Here is a 19,073-nt window from a genome sequence, read left to right on the forward strand (position 1 = left end):
ACTAAAGGTGGCTAGCACCCTAAAATGGCTGTGCCCCAGGTTTTTTGCTTGTTCTTTGGCCTTCTGCTTGAATGCTCAGAAAATTATACGGAATGCCCTTTCCTCTGGAAAGCTGCTGCTTTTGCAGAGAAAGAGGCAGCTTGTGTGTGAGCCCTGATATGGAGGCTGGGAATGTCTGTAAACATCATGGAGCCTGAATGTCTGTTGCTGGGCAGATGTTGGGGTAAGTGGCGATACATGATTCGATAGTCACTACCAGTTTGTATGGTGCAGATCATTACCATTGGTGGAGCTGGGTGGGCTTCCAGTCCAGATCTTGGATAAAAGGAGGACTGCTGCAGCCATTCTTCAGATCATCGTTGAAACCAGGTCCTCTATGAAGAAGAGCAGCTCGTTGATGACCCGAGAACAACCCCTACAGCTGACCACCACCAATGTGAGGGACATCCCAGGGAAGCCCTGCTCCTCTGTCTGATCTCAAAAAGGCCCTTACCGCTCCTTTAGACCCCTGGCCCTGTGGGAATAACCCATCCCCGACCCCTGCCTGAGGATCCATGCCTGCTGAGACAGTGGAAGTGTCCTTGGACCACACAGAGGACTGACCATCTCTTCCTGGACTACCTCACTGCATTCCGAGTGCTTCCTTGCAACTTGGAGGATCTTCAACTTGTGCTAGAAGACAGCTACATTTTCAGCTTTCAGTCTCAACAGAAGCCGTGCCGGGCCGCTCCTTTGTTCACCAACTGAAGATTGACTGTCGCCGCCTTATCGCAATGACTCTTACTGAATCCCGCTTCCTTCAAGCCCTGGATGTCTCCTCAGGTCACCTGAATGCATTACCAACTCTACTGCTGTAACCATGTCATTGCTTCCTCTGGGAAAGCAAAGTATAAGATCCTACCACCCTGAAGGACATTTAGCTCAGCCGGGAATAATAGCACGCAACATAGCTGTTGTGGGATGTATTGACCCACTCCGATATGCTATGTGGCATCACCCTGCCAGTTATGGGGAAAGAAACCGCAACAATGGCGGCAAAACTCTTGTGCAAGCTAAAGACCTACAAAAACCGTGTGCTTCAGCACACAAAAAGAGGGATGAACAACCTGCCACCCATGGTGCATATGCAGTGGAATAGAGCACACCCTGCAGAAATGTGCCAGTGGGTCCTATAACCAGCAAACAGTACAGAGAGAAAAGCAGCACTTTGCAAATCAAACCCAAAAATGTGCCTACAAATGACATTTGCTTTGTTGCCAAAAACTCCAAAATGCCTATAACACAACACTTTTTAACATTCACAATCTTGCCTGGTGCTAAAATCCACTTATCAAATGAAACATTGTGAAACATACAAAGTCTGAAAACTGACAGCCTCTAATCCAAAATCTGGGTGCAGTACCTGGGGCTGCCTGAATGACAGCTGTCAGAGGAGTACTAAGGAAGCTTTAAAATGACTTAACACTAAAAAGTCTGCTGAATTAGCAAACAAACAGGATTGTTGCCAAAAAGGAATACAGATTTTAGTTGCGATTTTAAGGCCAAGAAAGAAATGTATTTGTATCTGATGCAACAGATGTGGGTTTTGCTAAGTTTAAAAGTTAATTAGCTTGGCTGAAGCTGCAAAGAACTGGAAAAGCAGGGTTTTCTCCCAGAAGGAGGGCCTTCCTCTCAGCAGAAACTCACGGGAAGGTGTTAATTACAGGTTGGGACAGAGTCTTGTCTACAGAGGGCAAAGGGACAATGACAAAGTTGCAGCCCAGGAAACAGAGTGTGAAAAGGGTCATAAATGGCCTCTGGAAGGAACAATCCAGGAGGGGGATGCCTTGGACTGCAGGGAGGCGGAGCCAAGCAACCATGAACAAAGAACACATTTTAAAAGACTTACAACTTGCTATTCAAAATGGTGAAAAATATAAAAAGGACAGAGTTGTTAATTTAATTTCTGGCTGCATGTGTGAAGAGGCGGCAGAACTGTGTGACATGTTCTGGACAGGAATGGCAAGATATGGTGTTTTTTGCAAAATGTATTACTGTTAGAATTGTGAAAATGTACACGCATAACCCTATGTTAAACACGCACATTTGTGGACATTTGCTGAAAAATTGGAGTGTGTGTTCATAGCGAAAAGGGCACAATTCTGTTGAAAGCAGACACAAGATCCCATAGCTACAGGATTTTGAGGAATAGCTGCTATGTAAAATATGGCATATGCGATTTGTATAAAGGTGACCAATGAAGAAATGTACAATTAGTATAAAATCAGATTTTTAGACAAGTGGATGAAGGGAGGTCTCAAGAGGATTGTAAAGCAAATCATAAAACGTGACATCACCCAGCCTTGATCCAATCACTCAAATTGCAAGGTGGAGATGAAGTGTGGTCCTATCCCAGCTCACAGGGGCAAGCTTAGCTAAGCCGGCCCAGACACCCCCTTTGTGATGTCATTTTTAGGAATAAATAGAGACAGCTGACAACACATAGGGACTCGCAGATCCAGCTACTTTCCTGATTCCGGCAAAGCACTCTGATCCAGCATTCTACATCCAGCTTTAAATCCAGCTTTAAATATTCTTCTAGATCCAGATGCCAAAGCTCTTGCCAGCAATAGAGACTATTGATTTTCAGCAAGGGCCAAAATCATCAAATTTATTTTCTCCACTCAGTAAAGCGCTGTGTGGTGTGAGAAGGCCCTTTGAACCAGTATCCAGAAATTCTCTGGCTTGCCACCAGTAGGTGGGCCTGAGGCACTCGCCATCAAGCTGATCCACATACCCACAGACTAGGAGAGCAGATCCTGTGCCAATCCGGCGACCGGCCTGGAGGATCCAGTCCCGTGCCTGATGTGCTGTCTTTCCTAGACCAGACCCAATCCAGGACCAGAACTGACGATCACATTTAAAAACCTATCCTGTGAGTATAAATAGGAAGAACTGTGTCCCATAGCATATGTCCCTTGCCTTGTTTTATCCCTATCCAACCTATCCTACCTTTCCTTCAGAACCAGTATTGTTAGAACCCACTTTGCTCTGACCCTTTTGTCATCTGAAGAAGTTGAGTTTCCTTATCAGGTGGGTCACCCTGATCCAGTGACTGTAATCCCCGTGTGGTATGCGCTTCTTCATAGTCATCCTCTAGTGTCAGCAAACCCATTTGTCATTTTTAAAAGTGCATTTCTGTTTTCAATTCTCGCACCTATTTTACAAAAACGACCTTTAATAAAACCTCTATAACTCCCTCCGTTGTTGTGATAGAAATGAAATTTCAACTCCTACTTGTACCCAACATCCATAGCTATTCATAGAACCCGGAACCGCATTGTAAATCAGTGCGATTCTCCCGTTATCGTGAATATCGCTCAATTAAAAGTTTGCCGCAATTTTAAAAATCTGAAAGTTTTACACGTGTAAAATAGCTTTAAATTGCTTCCGACTTGGACCTTAAGATTTCAATTGTTTTCTGCTGACCAAATCATTGCTTGTGCTGGTGTACAACTCTTAAAAGCGGCTCCCATAAGAATGTATAACAATTTCAGTAGTTTTGACCATATTTGGTGTTTTTGCCTAGTCCATTCTAAAGACAATTTTGAAAGCCAGTCTGACAGCTGAAAAGTCAATTCCGTTTTTCTCTTGTGTTTGCTGGCGGAAAGTGGGACTGATATTCTGTTTGATTTGTGCCATTTCTGAATACCTGTTCTCTCCTCCCATCTCTTTACATTGCTTATTGGGGGTTGAGGGGTGTTGCAGGGGGAACTTCTAACCATAGTGCTATCTGATCTGAAACCAACACAAAAGTATAGTTTTCTGTGCTGCATCTGTTTTGCTCATTCCTTACTCCTCGTGTATTAAAGATATTCTTCAGTGTTCTGTCATCCCATTGGTGATTGTTGTTTATCTATTAAAACATATTGTGATTACATTTCAAATACATAAATAAATAATTGCCTTTGCAGACTAGCCTGATTCCTGGTTCAGTGTGACGAGGGGGGTGGGTGTGGGGGGTTCCAAGAGATGGGCGTGATATGAGTGGTATATCGTTCAGAATAATGAACGTTTAGACAAAAATAAATAAGGATTTCAGTTGTGCACCACATGCTGGGCTTTGACTTGGGTGAGTGCCGGATTGAAATCACTTACACTGTGCACCGTTCAACACAGCTTTAACTCTCTCATTTCACCTGCCTTGAAGCAGCACTTGCCACGTGTAATCCAGAAATACCGCCAAAGGCTTATTGCCACAACAAATCTGGCTCCCTCTTTAGCATGTCGTAGTATCAGTTATTTTTCCTTGTAATACATGATCCTAGCAATAATAGCACAAGGAGGCACTCCTGGTGGAGGTTTCTTGTACATGGTTTGTGTGCTCTTTCCACTACAAATCCCAGCGGCAGGTTGCTGGGGGCCCACCGATTGTAAAAACACATATTCCATTGGTTTGCCCCGTTCATCACCTTCCGGTAGGCCTGTTAGGGAGAATTCTCTTATAAGGCTAATTTCCCAAACCTAGTGAGTTCCCCAGCAGCTTTGCTGGATTTTTGTTTTTTTTTCTCCTACTAAGAGTGAGACTCTTTTCCTCACAGTCTTTGGCATGATTTGAGGTATGTCTTTGACTTTTTGTGTGCTTATGGACTGTTTTTTTTTTTTTACTCCATAGGGTATCATCTGTTTTTGTGTATGTGTTATACAGCACCCTCAGTGCAATAACACAGGGGTGTCATAGTGACCCCCCAAACATAGACTCCATACCCTGGGACTGACTACTGTCTCCCAGGGCATGTAAAGTCACCATTGACTTTACTAGTCCAAAATTGTGAACAGAACCAGTACAAACCATCATATTGTGGAAGTACCGGAAGGGGTTAATTTGATTGCCCCTGGGTCTATTTCCAAGGGGGCACTGGCCAGTCCCCCCTTGTCGAGTTTCTGGCTGGTGGCAGTGGTTACCACGCAAAATATTCCACCGGAATATTTCCTATGGGAATTTCCCATTGATTTTAAACGCACCATTTTTTGGTACAATGTTAAAGATACCGCTGTTTTATTTATTTAATATTAAATCATCGGTTGGGTCTTTTTGCCAGACCTCGTTTCTAAAATGGCGTTTTTGTCCGTCTCTGTAACTCCATCCAAGGTCGGGCCCTTTGTTCCACTTTTTGGCAGTCTTCTCAACAGAAGCCCTCCAACTGGCGCCACTCTGTCTGGGTTCCACAGGATGTGTGGGTGGGGGAATTAGCACCCTGGACTGCGTTGCCTTAGCAACCCAAGTCGCACTCTGTTCTGATTGGGCCAGTAGTGACCCGCCCGGCACACCACTTCGCATGTTTGAATGACAGCTAGGCTGTTGAATGGGAGTTTTTCTGCATAAAAGCAGGGCTTTTGGGACTGGAACTTCAGAATTCGCCACAGGACCTAAGAAATCCGAAGAGGGGAGAAGCTGGGCCATCTGCAACGTCGACACCACCGGTGGAGCCCTGCTCCAACAACCTCACCACTTTCCCGACGACAAGAGAAGATCTTCTGCTGAAAGAGTCTTCTTCCTCTGAGCTGGTGGGATCAACCAGTTCGCCATTTCGCCTTCCAGGACGTCTCTTGGTCGAATCTCCTGTGCCAAGCACCCCGGCGGCAGGATAGCCAAGCTCACCACTTTTGACCGCGAATAAAAGGACTGCACCTTTTAATCGGGAACTCCGCGGCTGGTTTCATCCCTGTGCAGTGCAACAAATCCATGTTCCCTCCTCGACGACATCTTCTCTTCCCCTGGTCGGAACCACGAACTTAAACCACTGCCAGGAACAACTGCCCCCGCTGGAGCTTCCTTTCTCTTTAAAGGTACTGTGTCCTGCCTGGCCTCCCTTTCTACAGATTGCTAAAGGTGACCCTTAAATCCTTGGCTTCTAAACTGGGTTGGCCTTCTAACTATATATTTTGAATCACCCCAACCTCTTTCGAACACTCTGCAAAGAATTTCAGTGCACTTTAAACCGTGTGATCCTGGGCACATTTCACTTTGCTCCATTTAAAGGGGGGCTGGCCTATGAACTTTAGCTCTACAGTATAACCTGCCTTTCTCCCCTTGCTCTGAACTCTTAAAAGTGTTGGGAACTGTTTTATTCTTATGCTCTGCCTTTTTCTCTCCCTTTAACTACATTATCAGAGTGCCATCTTGGTTAAGCGCTCACATCTGTTCTAACAAATAGTAGTGTTTTACCCTGACTTGTCTGATAACTATTAAGGGAGGTGTGTATACTTTACCTGACTCTGTTTGAACTTGCTTTTGATTGAGAGTGCTAGTATATGCCATAAATAAAACTCTACTGTGTTTTGGCCCTATTGTGTATACTCTGCATACTTCTTGAGAGAAGTCTGACTGCTCAGCCACAGCTACAAGGCAAATCTGGGTGGTGCAGACTGCTACCAATTGGGTTTACTGCTTACTCCGTGGGTCTTAATCTTTTTGCAGTGTTCCCCAAGGGAACTGCACAGGATTCTGCCTAACAACATCCATGCTTCCAAAAACCCACTACCATCCATGCTTCCAAAGGCCCACCACCATCCATGCTTCCAAAAGCCCACCACCATCCATGCTTCCAAAAGCCCACCACCATCCATGCTTCCAAAAGCCCACCACCATCCATGCTTCCAAAAGCCCACCACCATCCATGCTTCCAAAAGCCCACCACCATCCATGCTTCCAAAAGCCCACCACCATCCATGCTTCCAAACTCCCGTCACCATCCATGCTTCCAAACTCCCGTCACCATCCATGCTTCCAAACTCCCGTCACCATCCATGCTTCCAAACTCCCGTCACCATCCATGCTTCCAAAAACCCACTACCATCCATGCTTCCAAAGGCCCACCACCATCCATGCTTCCAAAGGCCCACCACCATCCATGCTTCCAAAAGCCCACCACCATCCATGCTTCCAAAAGCCCACCACCATCCATGCTTCCAAAAGCCCACCACCATCCATGCTTCCAAAAGCCCGCCACCATCCATGCTTCCAAACTCCCGTCACCATCCATGCTTCCAAACTCCCGTCACCATCCATGCTTCCAAACTCCCATCACCATCCATGCTTCCAAACTCCCATCACCATCCATGCTTCCAAACTCCCATCACCATCCATGCTTCCAAACTCCCGTCACCATCCATGCTTCCAAACTCCCGTCACCATCCGTGCTCCCAAAAGTCAACCACCATCCAGGCTCTCAAAAGCCCACCATCATCCATGCTCTCAAAAGCCCACTACCATCCATGCTTCCAAAAGCCCACCACCATCGATGCTTCCAAAAGCCCACCACCATCGATGCTTCCAAAAGCCCACCACCATCGATGCTTCCAAACTCCTGTCACCATCCATGCTTCCAAACTCCAATCCCAATCGTTTAAAATAAAACATAAAAAATGAAAAACGCCTTTTTAAAGGTCTCAAGAGAAAAAGACCTTTGTTTACAATGCCAGTTTTGTGATCAAAAGAAAAATCGGTCAATGTAAGTCGGTCTTTTTCTCTTGAGAGCTTAAAAAATAGGTCTTTTCACATACAACAAGGAGAATGACTCCCTCCTCCTGGACTGGGTGGCACAGTTACGGTTGCAAGTTCTCCACCAAAGGGAACGACAACTTTCCTGGTTTTAGTACTTCACAAACAAACAAAAGGTTGATGATCCTCTAACACACTGCATCAGAAAGTTCAATACTTTGCATCCTGGAGGAATGACTCCCTTCCCCTGGACCACTGACTTGATCCTTCTTGTGGGATCAATTGCCAGGAGAAGGACTACTTTCTCCTGGGCTTCTCAGGCATTATTTCACAGTCCCCAATGCCCGGGGTAATGTCTCCCTTCCCCAGCCTTTCTCAGGCTCTCTTTCACAGTTGCCAATGCCAGGGGTAATGTCTCCCTTCCCCGTGCCTTTCTCAGGCTCTCTTTCACAGTCCCCAATGCCAAGGGTAATGCCTCCCTTCCCCGTGCCTTTCTCAGGCTCTCTTTCACAGTCCCCAATGCTAGGGGTAATGTCTCCCTTCCTCATGCCTTTCTCAGGCTCTCTTTCACAGTTCCCAATGCCAGGGGTAGCGTCTCCCTTTCTCAGGCTCTCTTTCACAGTTCACAATGCTAGGGGGGCAGGTGTGGGTAATGTCTCCCTTCCTCGTGCCTTTCTCAGGCTCTCTTTCACAGTTCCCAATGCCAGGGGTAGCGTCTCCCTTTCTCAGGCTCTCTTTCACAGTTCACAATGCTAGGGGGGCAGGTGTGGGTAATGTCTCCCTTCCTCGTGCCTTTCTCAGGCTCTCTTTCACAGTTCCCAATGCCAGGGGTAGCGTCTCCCTTTCTCAGGCTCTCTTTCACAGTTCACAATGCTAGGGGGGCAGGTGTGGGTAATGTCTCCCTTCCTCGTGCCTTTCTCAGGCTCTCTTTCACAGTTCCCAATGCCAGGGGTAGCGTCTCCCTTTCTCAGGCTCTCTTTCACAGTTCACAATGCTAGGGGGGCAGGTGTGGGTAATGTCTCCCTTCCTCGTGCCTTTCTCAGGCTCTCTTTCACAGTTCCCAATGCCAGGGGTAGCGTCTCCCTTTCTCAGGCTCTCTTTCACAGTTCACAATGCTAGGGGGGCAGGTGTGGGTAATGTCTCCCTTCCTCGTGCCTTTCTCAGGCTCTCTTTCACAGTTCCCAATGCCAGGGGTAGCGTCTCCCTTTCTCAGGCTCTCTTTCACAGTTCACAATGCTAGGGGGGCAGGTGTGGGTAATGTCTCCCTTCCTCGTGCCTTTCTCAGGCTCTCTTTCACAGTTCCCAATGCCAGGGGTAGCGTCTCCCTTTCTCAGGCTCTCTTTCACAGTTCACAATGCTAGGGGGGCAGGTGTGGGTAATGTCTCCCTTCCCCATGCCTTTCTCAGGCTCTCTCTCACAATTCGCAATGCCAGGCAAACAACTGAACAAAGGGATAGCTGAAAAAGGCCATCAAACAACATTGGCCCTTGATGCGAATGGACCCTACTCTAGAGAGATTATTCCTACCCACATTTGCATACATGAATAGACAGGCTCTCAATAACACCCTTGCAAGAGTGGAATTACACTCCAAAAAAATCGAGCAATAAATTCACCTGCACACAACCTTGTTATAATTGCCAACACTGTGGAAATATCACTAAAGGCAATACGATAACTCATCCACACACAGGAGAAAAAGAATGAGCGCAAGCATTTGGGGACATGCGATTCTCCTAATGTGGTAAACGCATTGAAATGCCGCTGTGGGCTCTTCTATGTAGGGATGACAACAAGGCAGGCGATGGTCTGTTGGACAGAGCACAAGTCCAACATCCGGACCAAAAACTTGAAATCCCCGGTGGCCACACACTTTCTGGAAGCAAGGTATACTGTAGCACAATTGAAATATGCCCTACTGGAGCAAATAACCATGCCCAAAAGTGGGGGGGGCACATACAGAGGAGACATCTGCAGAAAGAGATTGAATGGATTGATCGTCACAGTACCTGCTGCACCTCCTCAGAGGTATCCTTCCTTTCCTCTCCTTCCCCCAGAAGCTCACTGTCTCCAGAGCCCTGGTTCTCTCGAAGCTGGACTACTGTAACAGCCTCTACCTAAATCTGTCTGCCTCTACTCTCCGCCCTCTGCAACTCATCCAGAACAGGACTGCGAGACTTGTTCTTGGCCTCAAGCCCCCAGGACCGCATCTCTCCAGGACTGAAATGGCTCCCTGTGGCTGCAAGGATTAAGTTCAAAACCCTCTGCATTGTCCACAAGGCCTTCTGGGGCCTGGGGCCAAAATACCTTCAACTCTCCCTTCCTAAATATCTTCCTTCTCGTGCACTTCGCTCATCCGCCTCCAACTCCCTCAGGGTCAGCCGCTTCTCTAAGCAACGAGTTGGTGGGAGATCTCTCTCTGCTGCAGGGGCCTCCCTCTGGAACAGCCTTCCTGCCTCCCTAAAACTTGAGGAGAACCATCTCCGGTTCCGGAAGTGCCTCAAAACCCTCCTCTTTGCTTCCGCTTTCTCTCCCTCTCTCCCCTGCTAAATCACTGAAATTGTACTAAATCAGCAACTGGGCCACTCACCAATCTCGGTCCTTGGCCCAGCCACTCTCCCCTGCACTGCCTTCCCGGCAACCCCTGCACTGCGGGACTGTCTCTGGATCGCTACAGCCCCTCTGCCCAGCACTTGTCTGCACTTGCCACCAGCTGGCCCTTATTATTTATCTTGTTCGTTACTAACCGTGTACTGCACTTTCCCCCCTCCCTTTCCCCCTTGCACTTTTCCCATCCCCTTAACCTTGCACTTGCGCGATCTGAATGACACCTGGCCTAGTAGGATCGTTGTCTGTCTCCCTTTGTCCCCCCCCTCCCTGCCTCGTTGCGTCTTGAAACACTTGTGTATAGGTGCGTTACAAATGCCATATCATATCATATCATATCGTTTGGACTCCTTAACACCTAGGGGAATGAATAGCGAGTGGGACCTGGCATGCTACATCTAGTAAAGGGGGAATGGCACTGCTATTCAGAGCGTGCGCAGGACTTGCCGGAGAGTTTGGCTTGAGCTAATATTCATGAATATGTATGGCAATGCACTTAGTAGAGGTTACACAAAATCAGAGTTAGAACGTGACCAGGAGGCCCCCCGGGAGCCTGATTCGAGTTACCATCCATGAATAGCTATGGCTTTGTATTGGGACCACTGTATGATGTTATATGGGGTTTATCATTTTGAAACATTTGCTTTTAATAATAGATAGACCTAAACTGTGAGCAGCCTTCTTCTAAGAGGGCTTATGGTATATTTGGGCCTAAGTCGTGGCACAAGTCAGAGCTACATAGTGTCCTTGTGCTGCAAGAAGTGATAATAAAGGAGTGATTATGCATCACTTAAGTTAGGGCCAGTTAATACCATGTAGGCGACAATATAGGAGTGATTTGGCATAAACTAGGGGCCTTTTACCTCTTTAGCAAAATTACTACGAGCAAAGCATTTGGAATATGCCATTGATGGGTGTAAATTAGGAGCAAACAGTAGCGCGTGTACATGGAACTGTATGTCCAAGTTGGCGGTTATATTCATCATTGACTGACTGTATAGGAAACCAACTGAATTGGGCATACCGTAGTGGGGCACCCGACCGGAATTCCGGTCGATTGCCTCTTTCACTGTGTTAGATGGAATGAAAGTACAACTAGTCATTTTTGATTTTTACTTCACATGCTAGAATGTATTCGACATATGGCGGTTACATTTATTTACCCTTAGCTATATTACACCTAAATCTTCATATTGGGTGTTTATTTGGAACTACCATGAATATACTACTAGGAGAGGGTATGATTTCAGGGGGCAAAGTTTCCGAAGGGTGATAGAGAGGGATTCCAATGAAATTACGCCACTCCAAGATGGCCGCAGAGTTACTGGATTATACCGGACCTACACTGAAAAACGAGATGCATGAGTTTTAAAAGGACGACATGTGGCACCATACCGTTTTTTTCCCGTTTGTTGTCTGTGTCCATCACGTTAACTACTCAGGATATGCAAGTATTGTGGAGAGGGGATGGCTATCCTGACTTTTAATTGAAAGGAAGGTGACACTGCTATTAAATGTATTGCTACAGATGTAGCCTTATTTGTCTGAAGACACTCTGCCATTCACTCACTTTGTGTTCTCTCTTATCGTGACTCGATCTCTTCTTCCCTGGCCTCACTTGGTTGGTTGTCTTTCCAATTTCAACTTAAATACAACTTTCTTTGCCTAGTGTTCAAGTCTTTCTACGGACTGGCCCCTGACTATCTTGCATCTCTCCTTTCATTCTACTCTCTCTCTCGTTCTCTTCGCTCCTCATTTAGACTTGATATTTAGACTTGCTGTTCTGCATCCTCCCTACGCTCAATCCCACTTTCGCTCTTTCCAGCTCCACGCCCCTCTTCACTGGAACCTGCTCCCCTTGTCACTTTGCTCTATTACGTCTTACTCTCTATTCCGTTCCTCCCTAAAAACTCACCTGCTTCAGTACCCTGATTAATTGTTACTGCCTGTACACTACTTCAGTGCCCTGTTTGTTGCCGCCTGTACCTGACCCATGTTTTGCTCCAACGTTCTAATGTACTGTTGATCTCCTATGTAATCCATGTTACCTGTACCTGATCCATGTTTGCTCCACTGTTCTGATGTACTGTTGATCTATGTAAAGCGCTTTGGATAAAGGCGCTATATAAAGAACAAAAAAAAATACAAATACAAACCACAGTGTCCTGTATAGGAGTGTCTATACCATTTGCTTTATGACTTATGGTACAAGATATGTGTTTTACTAATATATCTGGGGTTGACAACTGACTGATGACAGCGTCTTGGTTTGATTCGAGGCACACACACAAACTAATAAATAGGAGATTGGAAAGAGGTTAGTCAAAGGCATTCATAGGTTGTTACTTACTAATGCACGTGAATATGTAAGAGTAACACAATGCCATATGTTTGCTAGGCTTATTGAAGAATTTGAATTTCAATTCAGTTAGAGAAAAATAGACAGCTAGCAAGGCTTGAAGATGGACTAATTATACGAAACACATCATTTTCGAGAGTTAGCTATTTGTACACCTTACATTAAGTCTCATTGTTAAGCTGTTTGAAGTTTAGATATTCTCGGGCCAAACACGTTGGTGTGGCTGTGAATGATGTAATGTAAAATTGGACATTTATAAATAATTTGTTTGGATATGCAAAAAGCTTTCGAACTTACTAAACAACATATACAGGTTTGGAACTATAAACAGTTTGCGCTGAAAATGTGGTTATTTGAAGTCTTTGTTATTAAAATTATTTCTTGTTTAAAGGAATTACCAGCATTGAATGGAAGAGATTAATTCCCAAAGGAGTGAATTTGGGTTACCTGCTGTTTACAGCAGGCTGTTCTTTACATTTGGTCTCTATTGTCTTCTCCTCATCCTGTCAACTATACCCAGCTGCACTTGAAGTTGACACAAAAAGCCTAGAGTCTTATGATTATTATTTGTGTCACATTTATGGAATGTTGGTTGTGCACCACACACCTTTGCTGTTTGCTGCCGGATCTTCTCCATTGCTCTCGGGCCCTTCCGACATCTCCAACGGCTTTCCTTGATCTTCTCCTGCTTTTGCGGAGCTCGAAGCAGCTCAGCAGCGTTTCTTTTTGGGCAGGATGTGTGTCTCAGCGACTGCATGGTCCGGCGACTTCTCTTGCTCGGACGCTGTCCTCGTTACTTGCCGGTCTGCCCATGCACAGCGTACTGGGTAAGGACACCTGGATTCTCCTTCTCGCGACCCGGTCAGCAGCTTCATCTCCTTCCGAAGCAGGATGTCCTCTTCGCTTGCGGTACTTCAGGGGAGGGTCTGACTCCCAGGTGAGTCCTTCTTTACTTTTTATCTGTAATGGATAATGGACTGTAGACTGCTCTTCCAAATTCCCTGGAGGGCTCGGCATGCCTCTGCGTCTCCATTGGTGGTGTTAGTCCAGTCAGCCCTACTCTTCCTCGTCTCAGCGACCAATGCCATATCAACCTTGCAGACATACATGGAACAGTGTGACATGGAGGTGTGTGGCATGTGACAAGGGAGTGTGAAGGAGTTGGGAGGAGTTCTGGAATACTGTGTTTCCCTTAGGTGTTCGTCCTTGTCCCTAGAGGGTGTGTCTCTCCCCATGAGATCCTCCTGCTGAGTACCAACCCCACAGGGACTGTCAGGTAATGGCCTCACCTCCCTGGCCTCATGGGAAGGGCCTCCCCTTTGGTGAGAAGTGACAACATCCAGTCATGATTCATGCTTACAAAATCATGTCACCTTCCTTGCTTACAAAATCATGTCACCCTCCTTGCTTACAAAATCCTGCCACCATCCATGCTTCCTAAATTATTTTACCTTAAAGGCGTCAATCTAAAGTCATTCTTTCACCATCCATGCTTCTGAAAGCTCTGACCATTTAAGTCTAGTCAATGGATCCCTCACAATGTAAAACCCTGAGCGTGTGACCCTAGTGTTTAACCTGGAGTCTTGAGCTCACACTGGCTTTACAGATGATGCAAGACTTGTATCTTAACCACATTATTTGACATATGGAACTAGTGCCCTGCGTTGATTTCCCACAACTATATTTTTGGACTCCACTGCTTATGAATCACTCGACTCCATTCATTCATTTTTACCTCTCAATGAGCATCTTTCCCAAAACGATCTTGGTGCCTTCCACTTTGATGAGTTCCTCATTGTCGTTGTGGATGACAGTCTTCTCCAGTTCCTCCTCCTGCTCCTCTGTCATCGCAACAGGGTTGGAAGGAGGAGCATTGGTTTGGTAATAGAGGGGGCAGAACTTGTTAGTCCTCATGTGTCCAATTGCGCCACAGGCTCCACACTTAAGCTGTAAAGGGTGAAAGTAATGCATTGTGAAAGTGGAAATGGTTCGGTAACCAAACAATCCTGAAATAAAACAAGATGCACAAATCAAAACAAAAGTCTGGCGACCACAATGAAAGACTCTTTAAGCAATATTAACATCCCATCCTGTAAAATATAGTTAATGCAAATGAAACCCAGTTCGTAAAGCAAGGAATATTTTGTATGACCTGTTATTATATTAAAATAGCAAAGTCTTTGCCAGCCAATGTAAAATATAAACCGTTCCCTTCCGGATGCTAAGCCATGTTATACAAAGGATGCTAAGCCATGTTATACAAAGGATGCAAAACCTATGTTGTAATATGCACTGTGTCATCTATGTAATATATAATCTCATAGAAATTGTCCTATCCTAAAGCAAAATGTTTAATTTAAACAGCACTTGTCCTGCACACGTATGTTGCACAGAAATGACCTACAAAGTATATCTGACAATGTTCATGTTAAAATACAGTAGTGATCGGACATATTAAATTACATTACCAATTAGAATGAAGTATAAATGCACAATAGCCGTGCATGCTAGTTGCGTCCTGGTACAATCAATGTCTAGAATCTGGCCTCGTGGACAGATTTTAGGAGGCCGCCCTACATATATTGAACAGGGAACTCTGAGAGGTTTATCAAACCACATCAAGGTAATAATGGAGAGCAGTCACAGCTATTCACAGGGGAGTGAGTGGAGTCAGGCGTCCACAATGAGTTCACACAATGAAGCACACAATCATTCAATTTAGACTGGTAAGTACAGAAATACACTATTACAGGCCGCCCACACTAGAACATGAAACAAACAGGTGACAATATTGCACAACACTCAATAATACACATAGTCAGCATAGGTTCTTGTAAATGCATTCAATGACTTCAATCAATAAGAGAAGTAAATGATGCAGTAAAGATGGCACCACGTCACAGGAGATATGCCCTAGCTTCAGAAGTCCAATCCCTATGAGGAGTGGGGCCTTGTGCCCAAAGGTCGCAATGCTTCTCCATAGAATGTATCTGAGTACTTGTGTTGCTTTTCTTATTGTTATGTACATTTTCCTTTTGAGTGAGATTGCTCCACTTAGTGAGTCCCTCCAGTATTTTTGCTCAACTATTGGCTTTTTGGACTGATTCTCCTGAGTAAGTGGGAACCTATTTCCACACTCACTCATTTACTCTAACCATGTGACCCCTTTTTACCTCTTTTTGTATTGTTAATTTGTCAATTTCCACCTTATTTTAATTTTTTGTCATTCACGTTCATTTAATTCATTTCATGATTCTAGGTACATGTTTTTCCTTTATCATCCTTGATGTATATCATTTTTTGACTTTTTCTCACACTTCGAATGAACATTGTATGTCGGTGTGTATGCAACTATACCATGCTTTGTCGGAAGTATATGATGGTGATCTGATGAAATGTTAAATGTGATTGATCTTTTTCTTATACTGGATGGCGTGAGCATTTGGTGTTTATCAAATTAAATAGAAATACCCTGATGAAGGACTAAGGATAGTCCGAAATGCATTGGCAGCTATTTGCATCCGCAAATAAATGATTTAATCAGAAATTCAAAATAACTTTGAATATGTTTTCTTTCGGTATATCAAAAGCAAAAAAGTAGACCAATAAAAACAGATTACGAATGCTACTGATTGATCGAAATTCACGCAACTAACAGTGGTAATAAGGGTGTGCAGCCCACACCGAAGGCTAATCAGCCTAGGTCATTTACCCATTATAGGAGAGATGACTCAGTCGTCTTGATCCATTATGTTATAACACTGACCTTCCTTTGCACACACATTTCCCTTTACACACTTTGTGTATAAGAGATAGGGCCGGCAATACGTTTTGTTAGTATAGGCCATTTTGATTTGACAGACTGACTAGCACTGCATATTCTTTATTATTTGATGGTAGAGACTACTCCCATCATAGCTATAGGTCAACATAGGAGTTTTTACAAACCCCAAGAATCTAATAGAGGTTTTGAAACTTGTAACGTTTGTGTCACTGTCATACTTGTGATACCATGCCTCCCTTACATATGGTGTCAGGTATGAGATACAACTCAATTGAGACAAATTGGACACTTCCACTATCCCTCATGGGAAAAGAGGGATGATTCCCACTGACTTAGTTCTGATACCCCCCTGTGGGTTGTTATATAAGACTGGTCCCAAAGTCTAGCCTAGCCTGGAAATTTGGTCTGGATGTCCTAACAGGCGTTATAGATCCAGACTTTCAGGAAGACATGAAATTTCTTTTACAGAACCATTGCCACGTTTGAAATAGGTCCTGGAGACAAAACTGCACATGGAATTCTTGAGAAAGCGCCAATTCCCTGTTTTGAGGAAGAAACTGAACCCGAGGAAACAGGTAACAGACTTTGGAGAGGGCGATGAGCTACGTACCACCGGAGCAAAAGGGGAAGATGAACCTACCATCCATCCTGACCTAGCCTTCGCCCAGCGAAATGATCCAGTGCCCGCAGAGGTTTTCTTGCAAATGATTCAAGAGGGAGAAGGACAAGAAGAGGGATGCCCCTTTGTCTTAATTGATTTTACGTGTAATGCCTAATGTGTATAAAGACAAATAACATGTTTTGTAATGTGAATGGTTTGAAGCTAGTGTGAAATACCTTACCAACTAATTTGTGATAGGGCTGACACGTGGTGCACTGGCCAAGCGGTCTGGACTTAGAGAGGGGTCATTGGTTCCTTGGTTTCTTGTTGTCTACATTTATCCTTCCCGTTTGGAATCAATCCCCCGTTAACAAAAAATTGGGAAAGAACCCACAAAATATTACCCGGGTATCCAGGCTGACAAAAAGAACTTCATTCAGACATGTGAGATATGCCAAAAAAACAGCTCCCACATTCCCCTACCTCCCCCTCGAAACCCACTACCGATAAAGGAAGTTCCTTTCTCTAGAATCGGGATGGACATTATTGGACCGTTGGACACTTCTAAACTGGGCAGTAAATATGTTCTCGTAATCGTTGATTATGCTACCCGGTACCCAGAAGCCTTCCCCATGCGGAAACAACACAATTTAGAAATTTTTAAACACCTGCTACGATTCTTTTCTAGGGTTGGTTTGCCACAAGGAAATTCTAATGGAGCAGGGATCTAATTTCATGAGTAAGCTCATGGGTGAAGTTAAGGAATTACTAGACATTACCACCTTATCAACCTCAGTTTACCACCCCCAAACAATTGGTGGGGAGATTTAATAAGACCGTCAAAATGATTGAGACAGTTAGTAGACAAGGATGGGAAGGACTGGGATTGTGTGATCCCTTGAAACTTGTTTGCAGTGAGAAAGACCCCTCAGGCATCCACCGGTATCTCCTCATTCGAGTTACTTTACAGTAGACAACCAAGGCATGTCTTGGACATGCTCAGGGAGACCTGGGAAGAAAGAGAAGAGGCGCCAATAATCCTCTCACAGACAGCTACCCAATTATGAGAGCATATGAAGCTTGTCCGAAGTCTAGTCCACACTCATATAGATAAGCTAAAGCCCAACAAAAAACGTACCTATGACAAGAAGGTCAATCTAAAGTAATTTTCAGTAGGTCAGGAAGTGTTACTCCTTTTACTGATCTCTGAAAATAAACTTATTTCAAGTGGCACAGGGCCTATGAGGTACTAGAGCAAACAGGAACTTGTATATCATCAAGCCCATGGTCCTCCCCTATTGTGTTGGTGACTAAACCCAATCACTCTTGGAGGTTCTGCATAGACTTTAGACAAGGCAAAGTCATCCCTGCCTTCGATGCCTATCCTATGCCACGTATCGATGATTTAATAGATAAACTAGGAAATGCCACATTCTTGCCAAAACCTAGACTTAACCAAAGGATATTGGCAGGTCCCTGTGCATGGACCTGATTAGGAAAAAACAACACTTTCAACGCGAATAGGGCTATTCAAATTCAAAGTCCTTCCTTTTGGATTGCATGGGGCCCCATAGACTTTCCAACTAATGGACAGGATATTACAACCTTATTCAGATTTCTGTGGGGCCTATATTGACAACAGTCATTTATAGTAAAACTTGGGAAGACCATCTTTTCCATTTTTCTACTATTATGAGGACCCTCCGGGAGGCCGGCTTAACTACCAACCCCACAAAATGTAAGCTGGTTCAGTCAGCAGAGAAATACCTAGGCTTCTTTTTATGTAATGGTAGTGTACAGCCCCAGCAAGAAAAAGTGAAAGCCGTCTTAGATGCTCCCACACCCAGTATCCAAGACAGATCTCAGGGCATTCCTAGGTTTCAGAAAGAACAGCTAGACTGACAGATAAATTAAGGAATGCAGAATCCCAGAAAATATGTTGTACTGATGAGGACGATGCTGGTTACAGAAACTTGCAACAAACCATATGCCAGAATCCCATATTAAAAGTAGCAGACTTCTCAAAGGAATTTGTATTACAGACCGATGTCTCCCTCACAGGGTTAGGAGCAGTATTATCTCAAATACACGATGGATAAGAACACCCCATTCTATTCACTAGTTGTAAACTCTTCCCCTGAGAGAAGAACTACTGTGTTGGAACTGGAAGCCCTTCCCATCAAATGGGGCAATTCTCCATCTTAGATACTAACATTTAGGGTGAAAATTCACACTCTTC

The 19,073-nt window shown here is 44.7% G+C and overlaps 1 protein-coding gene across 5 annotated transcripts in view; it reads right to left on the bottom strand.

Moving 5' to 3' along the window:
- The window catches only part of TAF1 (TATA-box binding protein associated factor 1), a 1,380,965-nt gene that overhangs the window by 394,038 nt on the left and 967,854 nt on the right, over positions 1 to 19,073 (bottom strand). For all 5 annotated transcript variants that reach the window (XM_069612352.1, XM_069612355.1, XM_069612353.1 and 2 more), the window contains exon 26: positions 14,185 to 14,396. In XM_069612352.1, the coding sequence (XP_069468453.1) occupies positions 14,185 to 14,396 (212 nt within the window). The remainder of the gene's footprint in view (positions 1 to 14,184; positions 14,397 to 19,073) is intronic.

The sequence above is a fragment of the Ambystoma mexicanum genome, chromosome 5p (genome assembly GCF_040938575.1).
Source record: "Ambystoma mexicanum isolate Mex_15411 chromosome 5p, UKY_AmexF1_1, whole genome shotgun sequence".
NCBI classification, from domain to species: Eukaryota; Metazoa; Chordata; class Amphibia; order Caudata; family Ambystomatidae; genus Ambystoma; species Ambystoma mexicanum.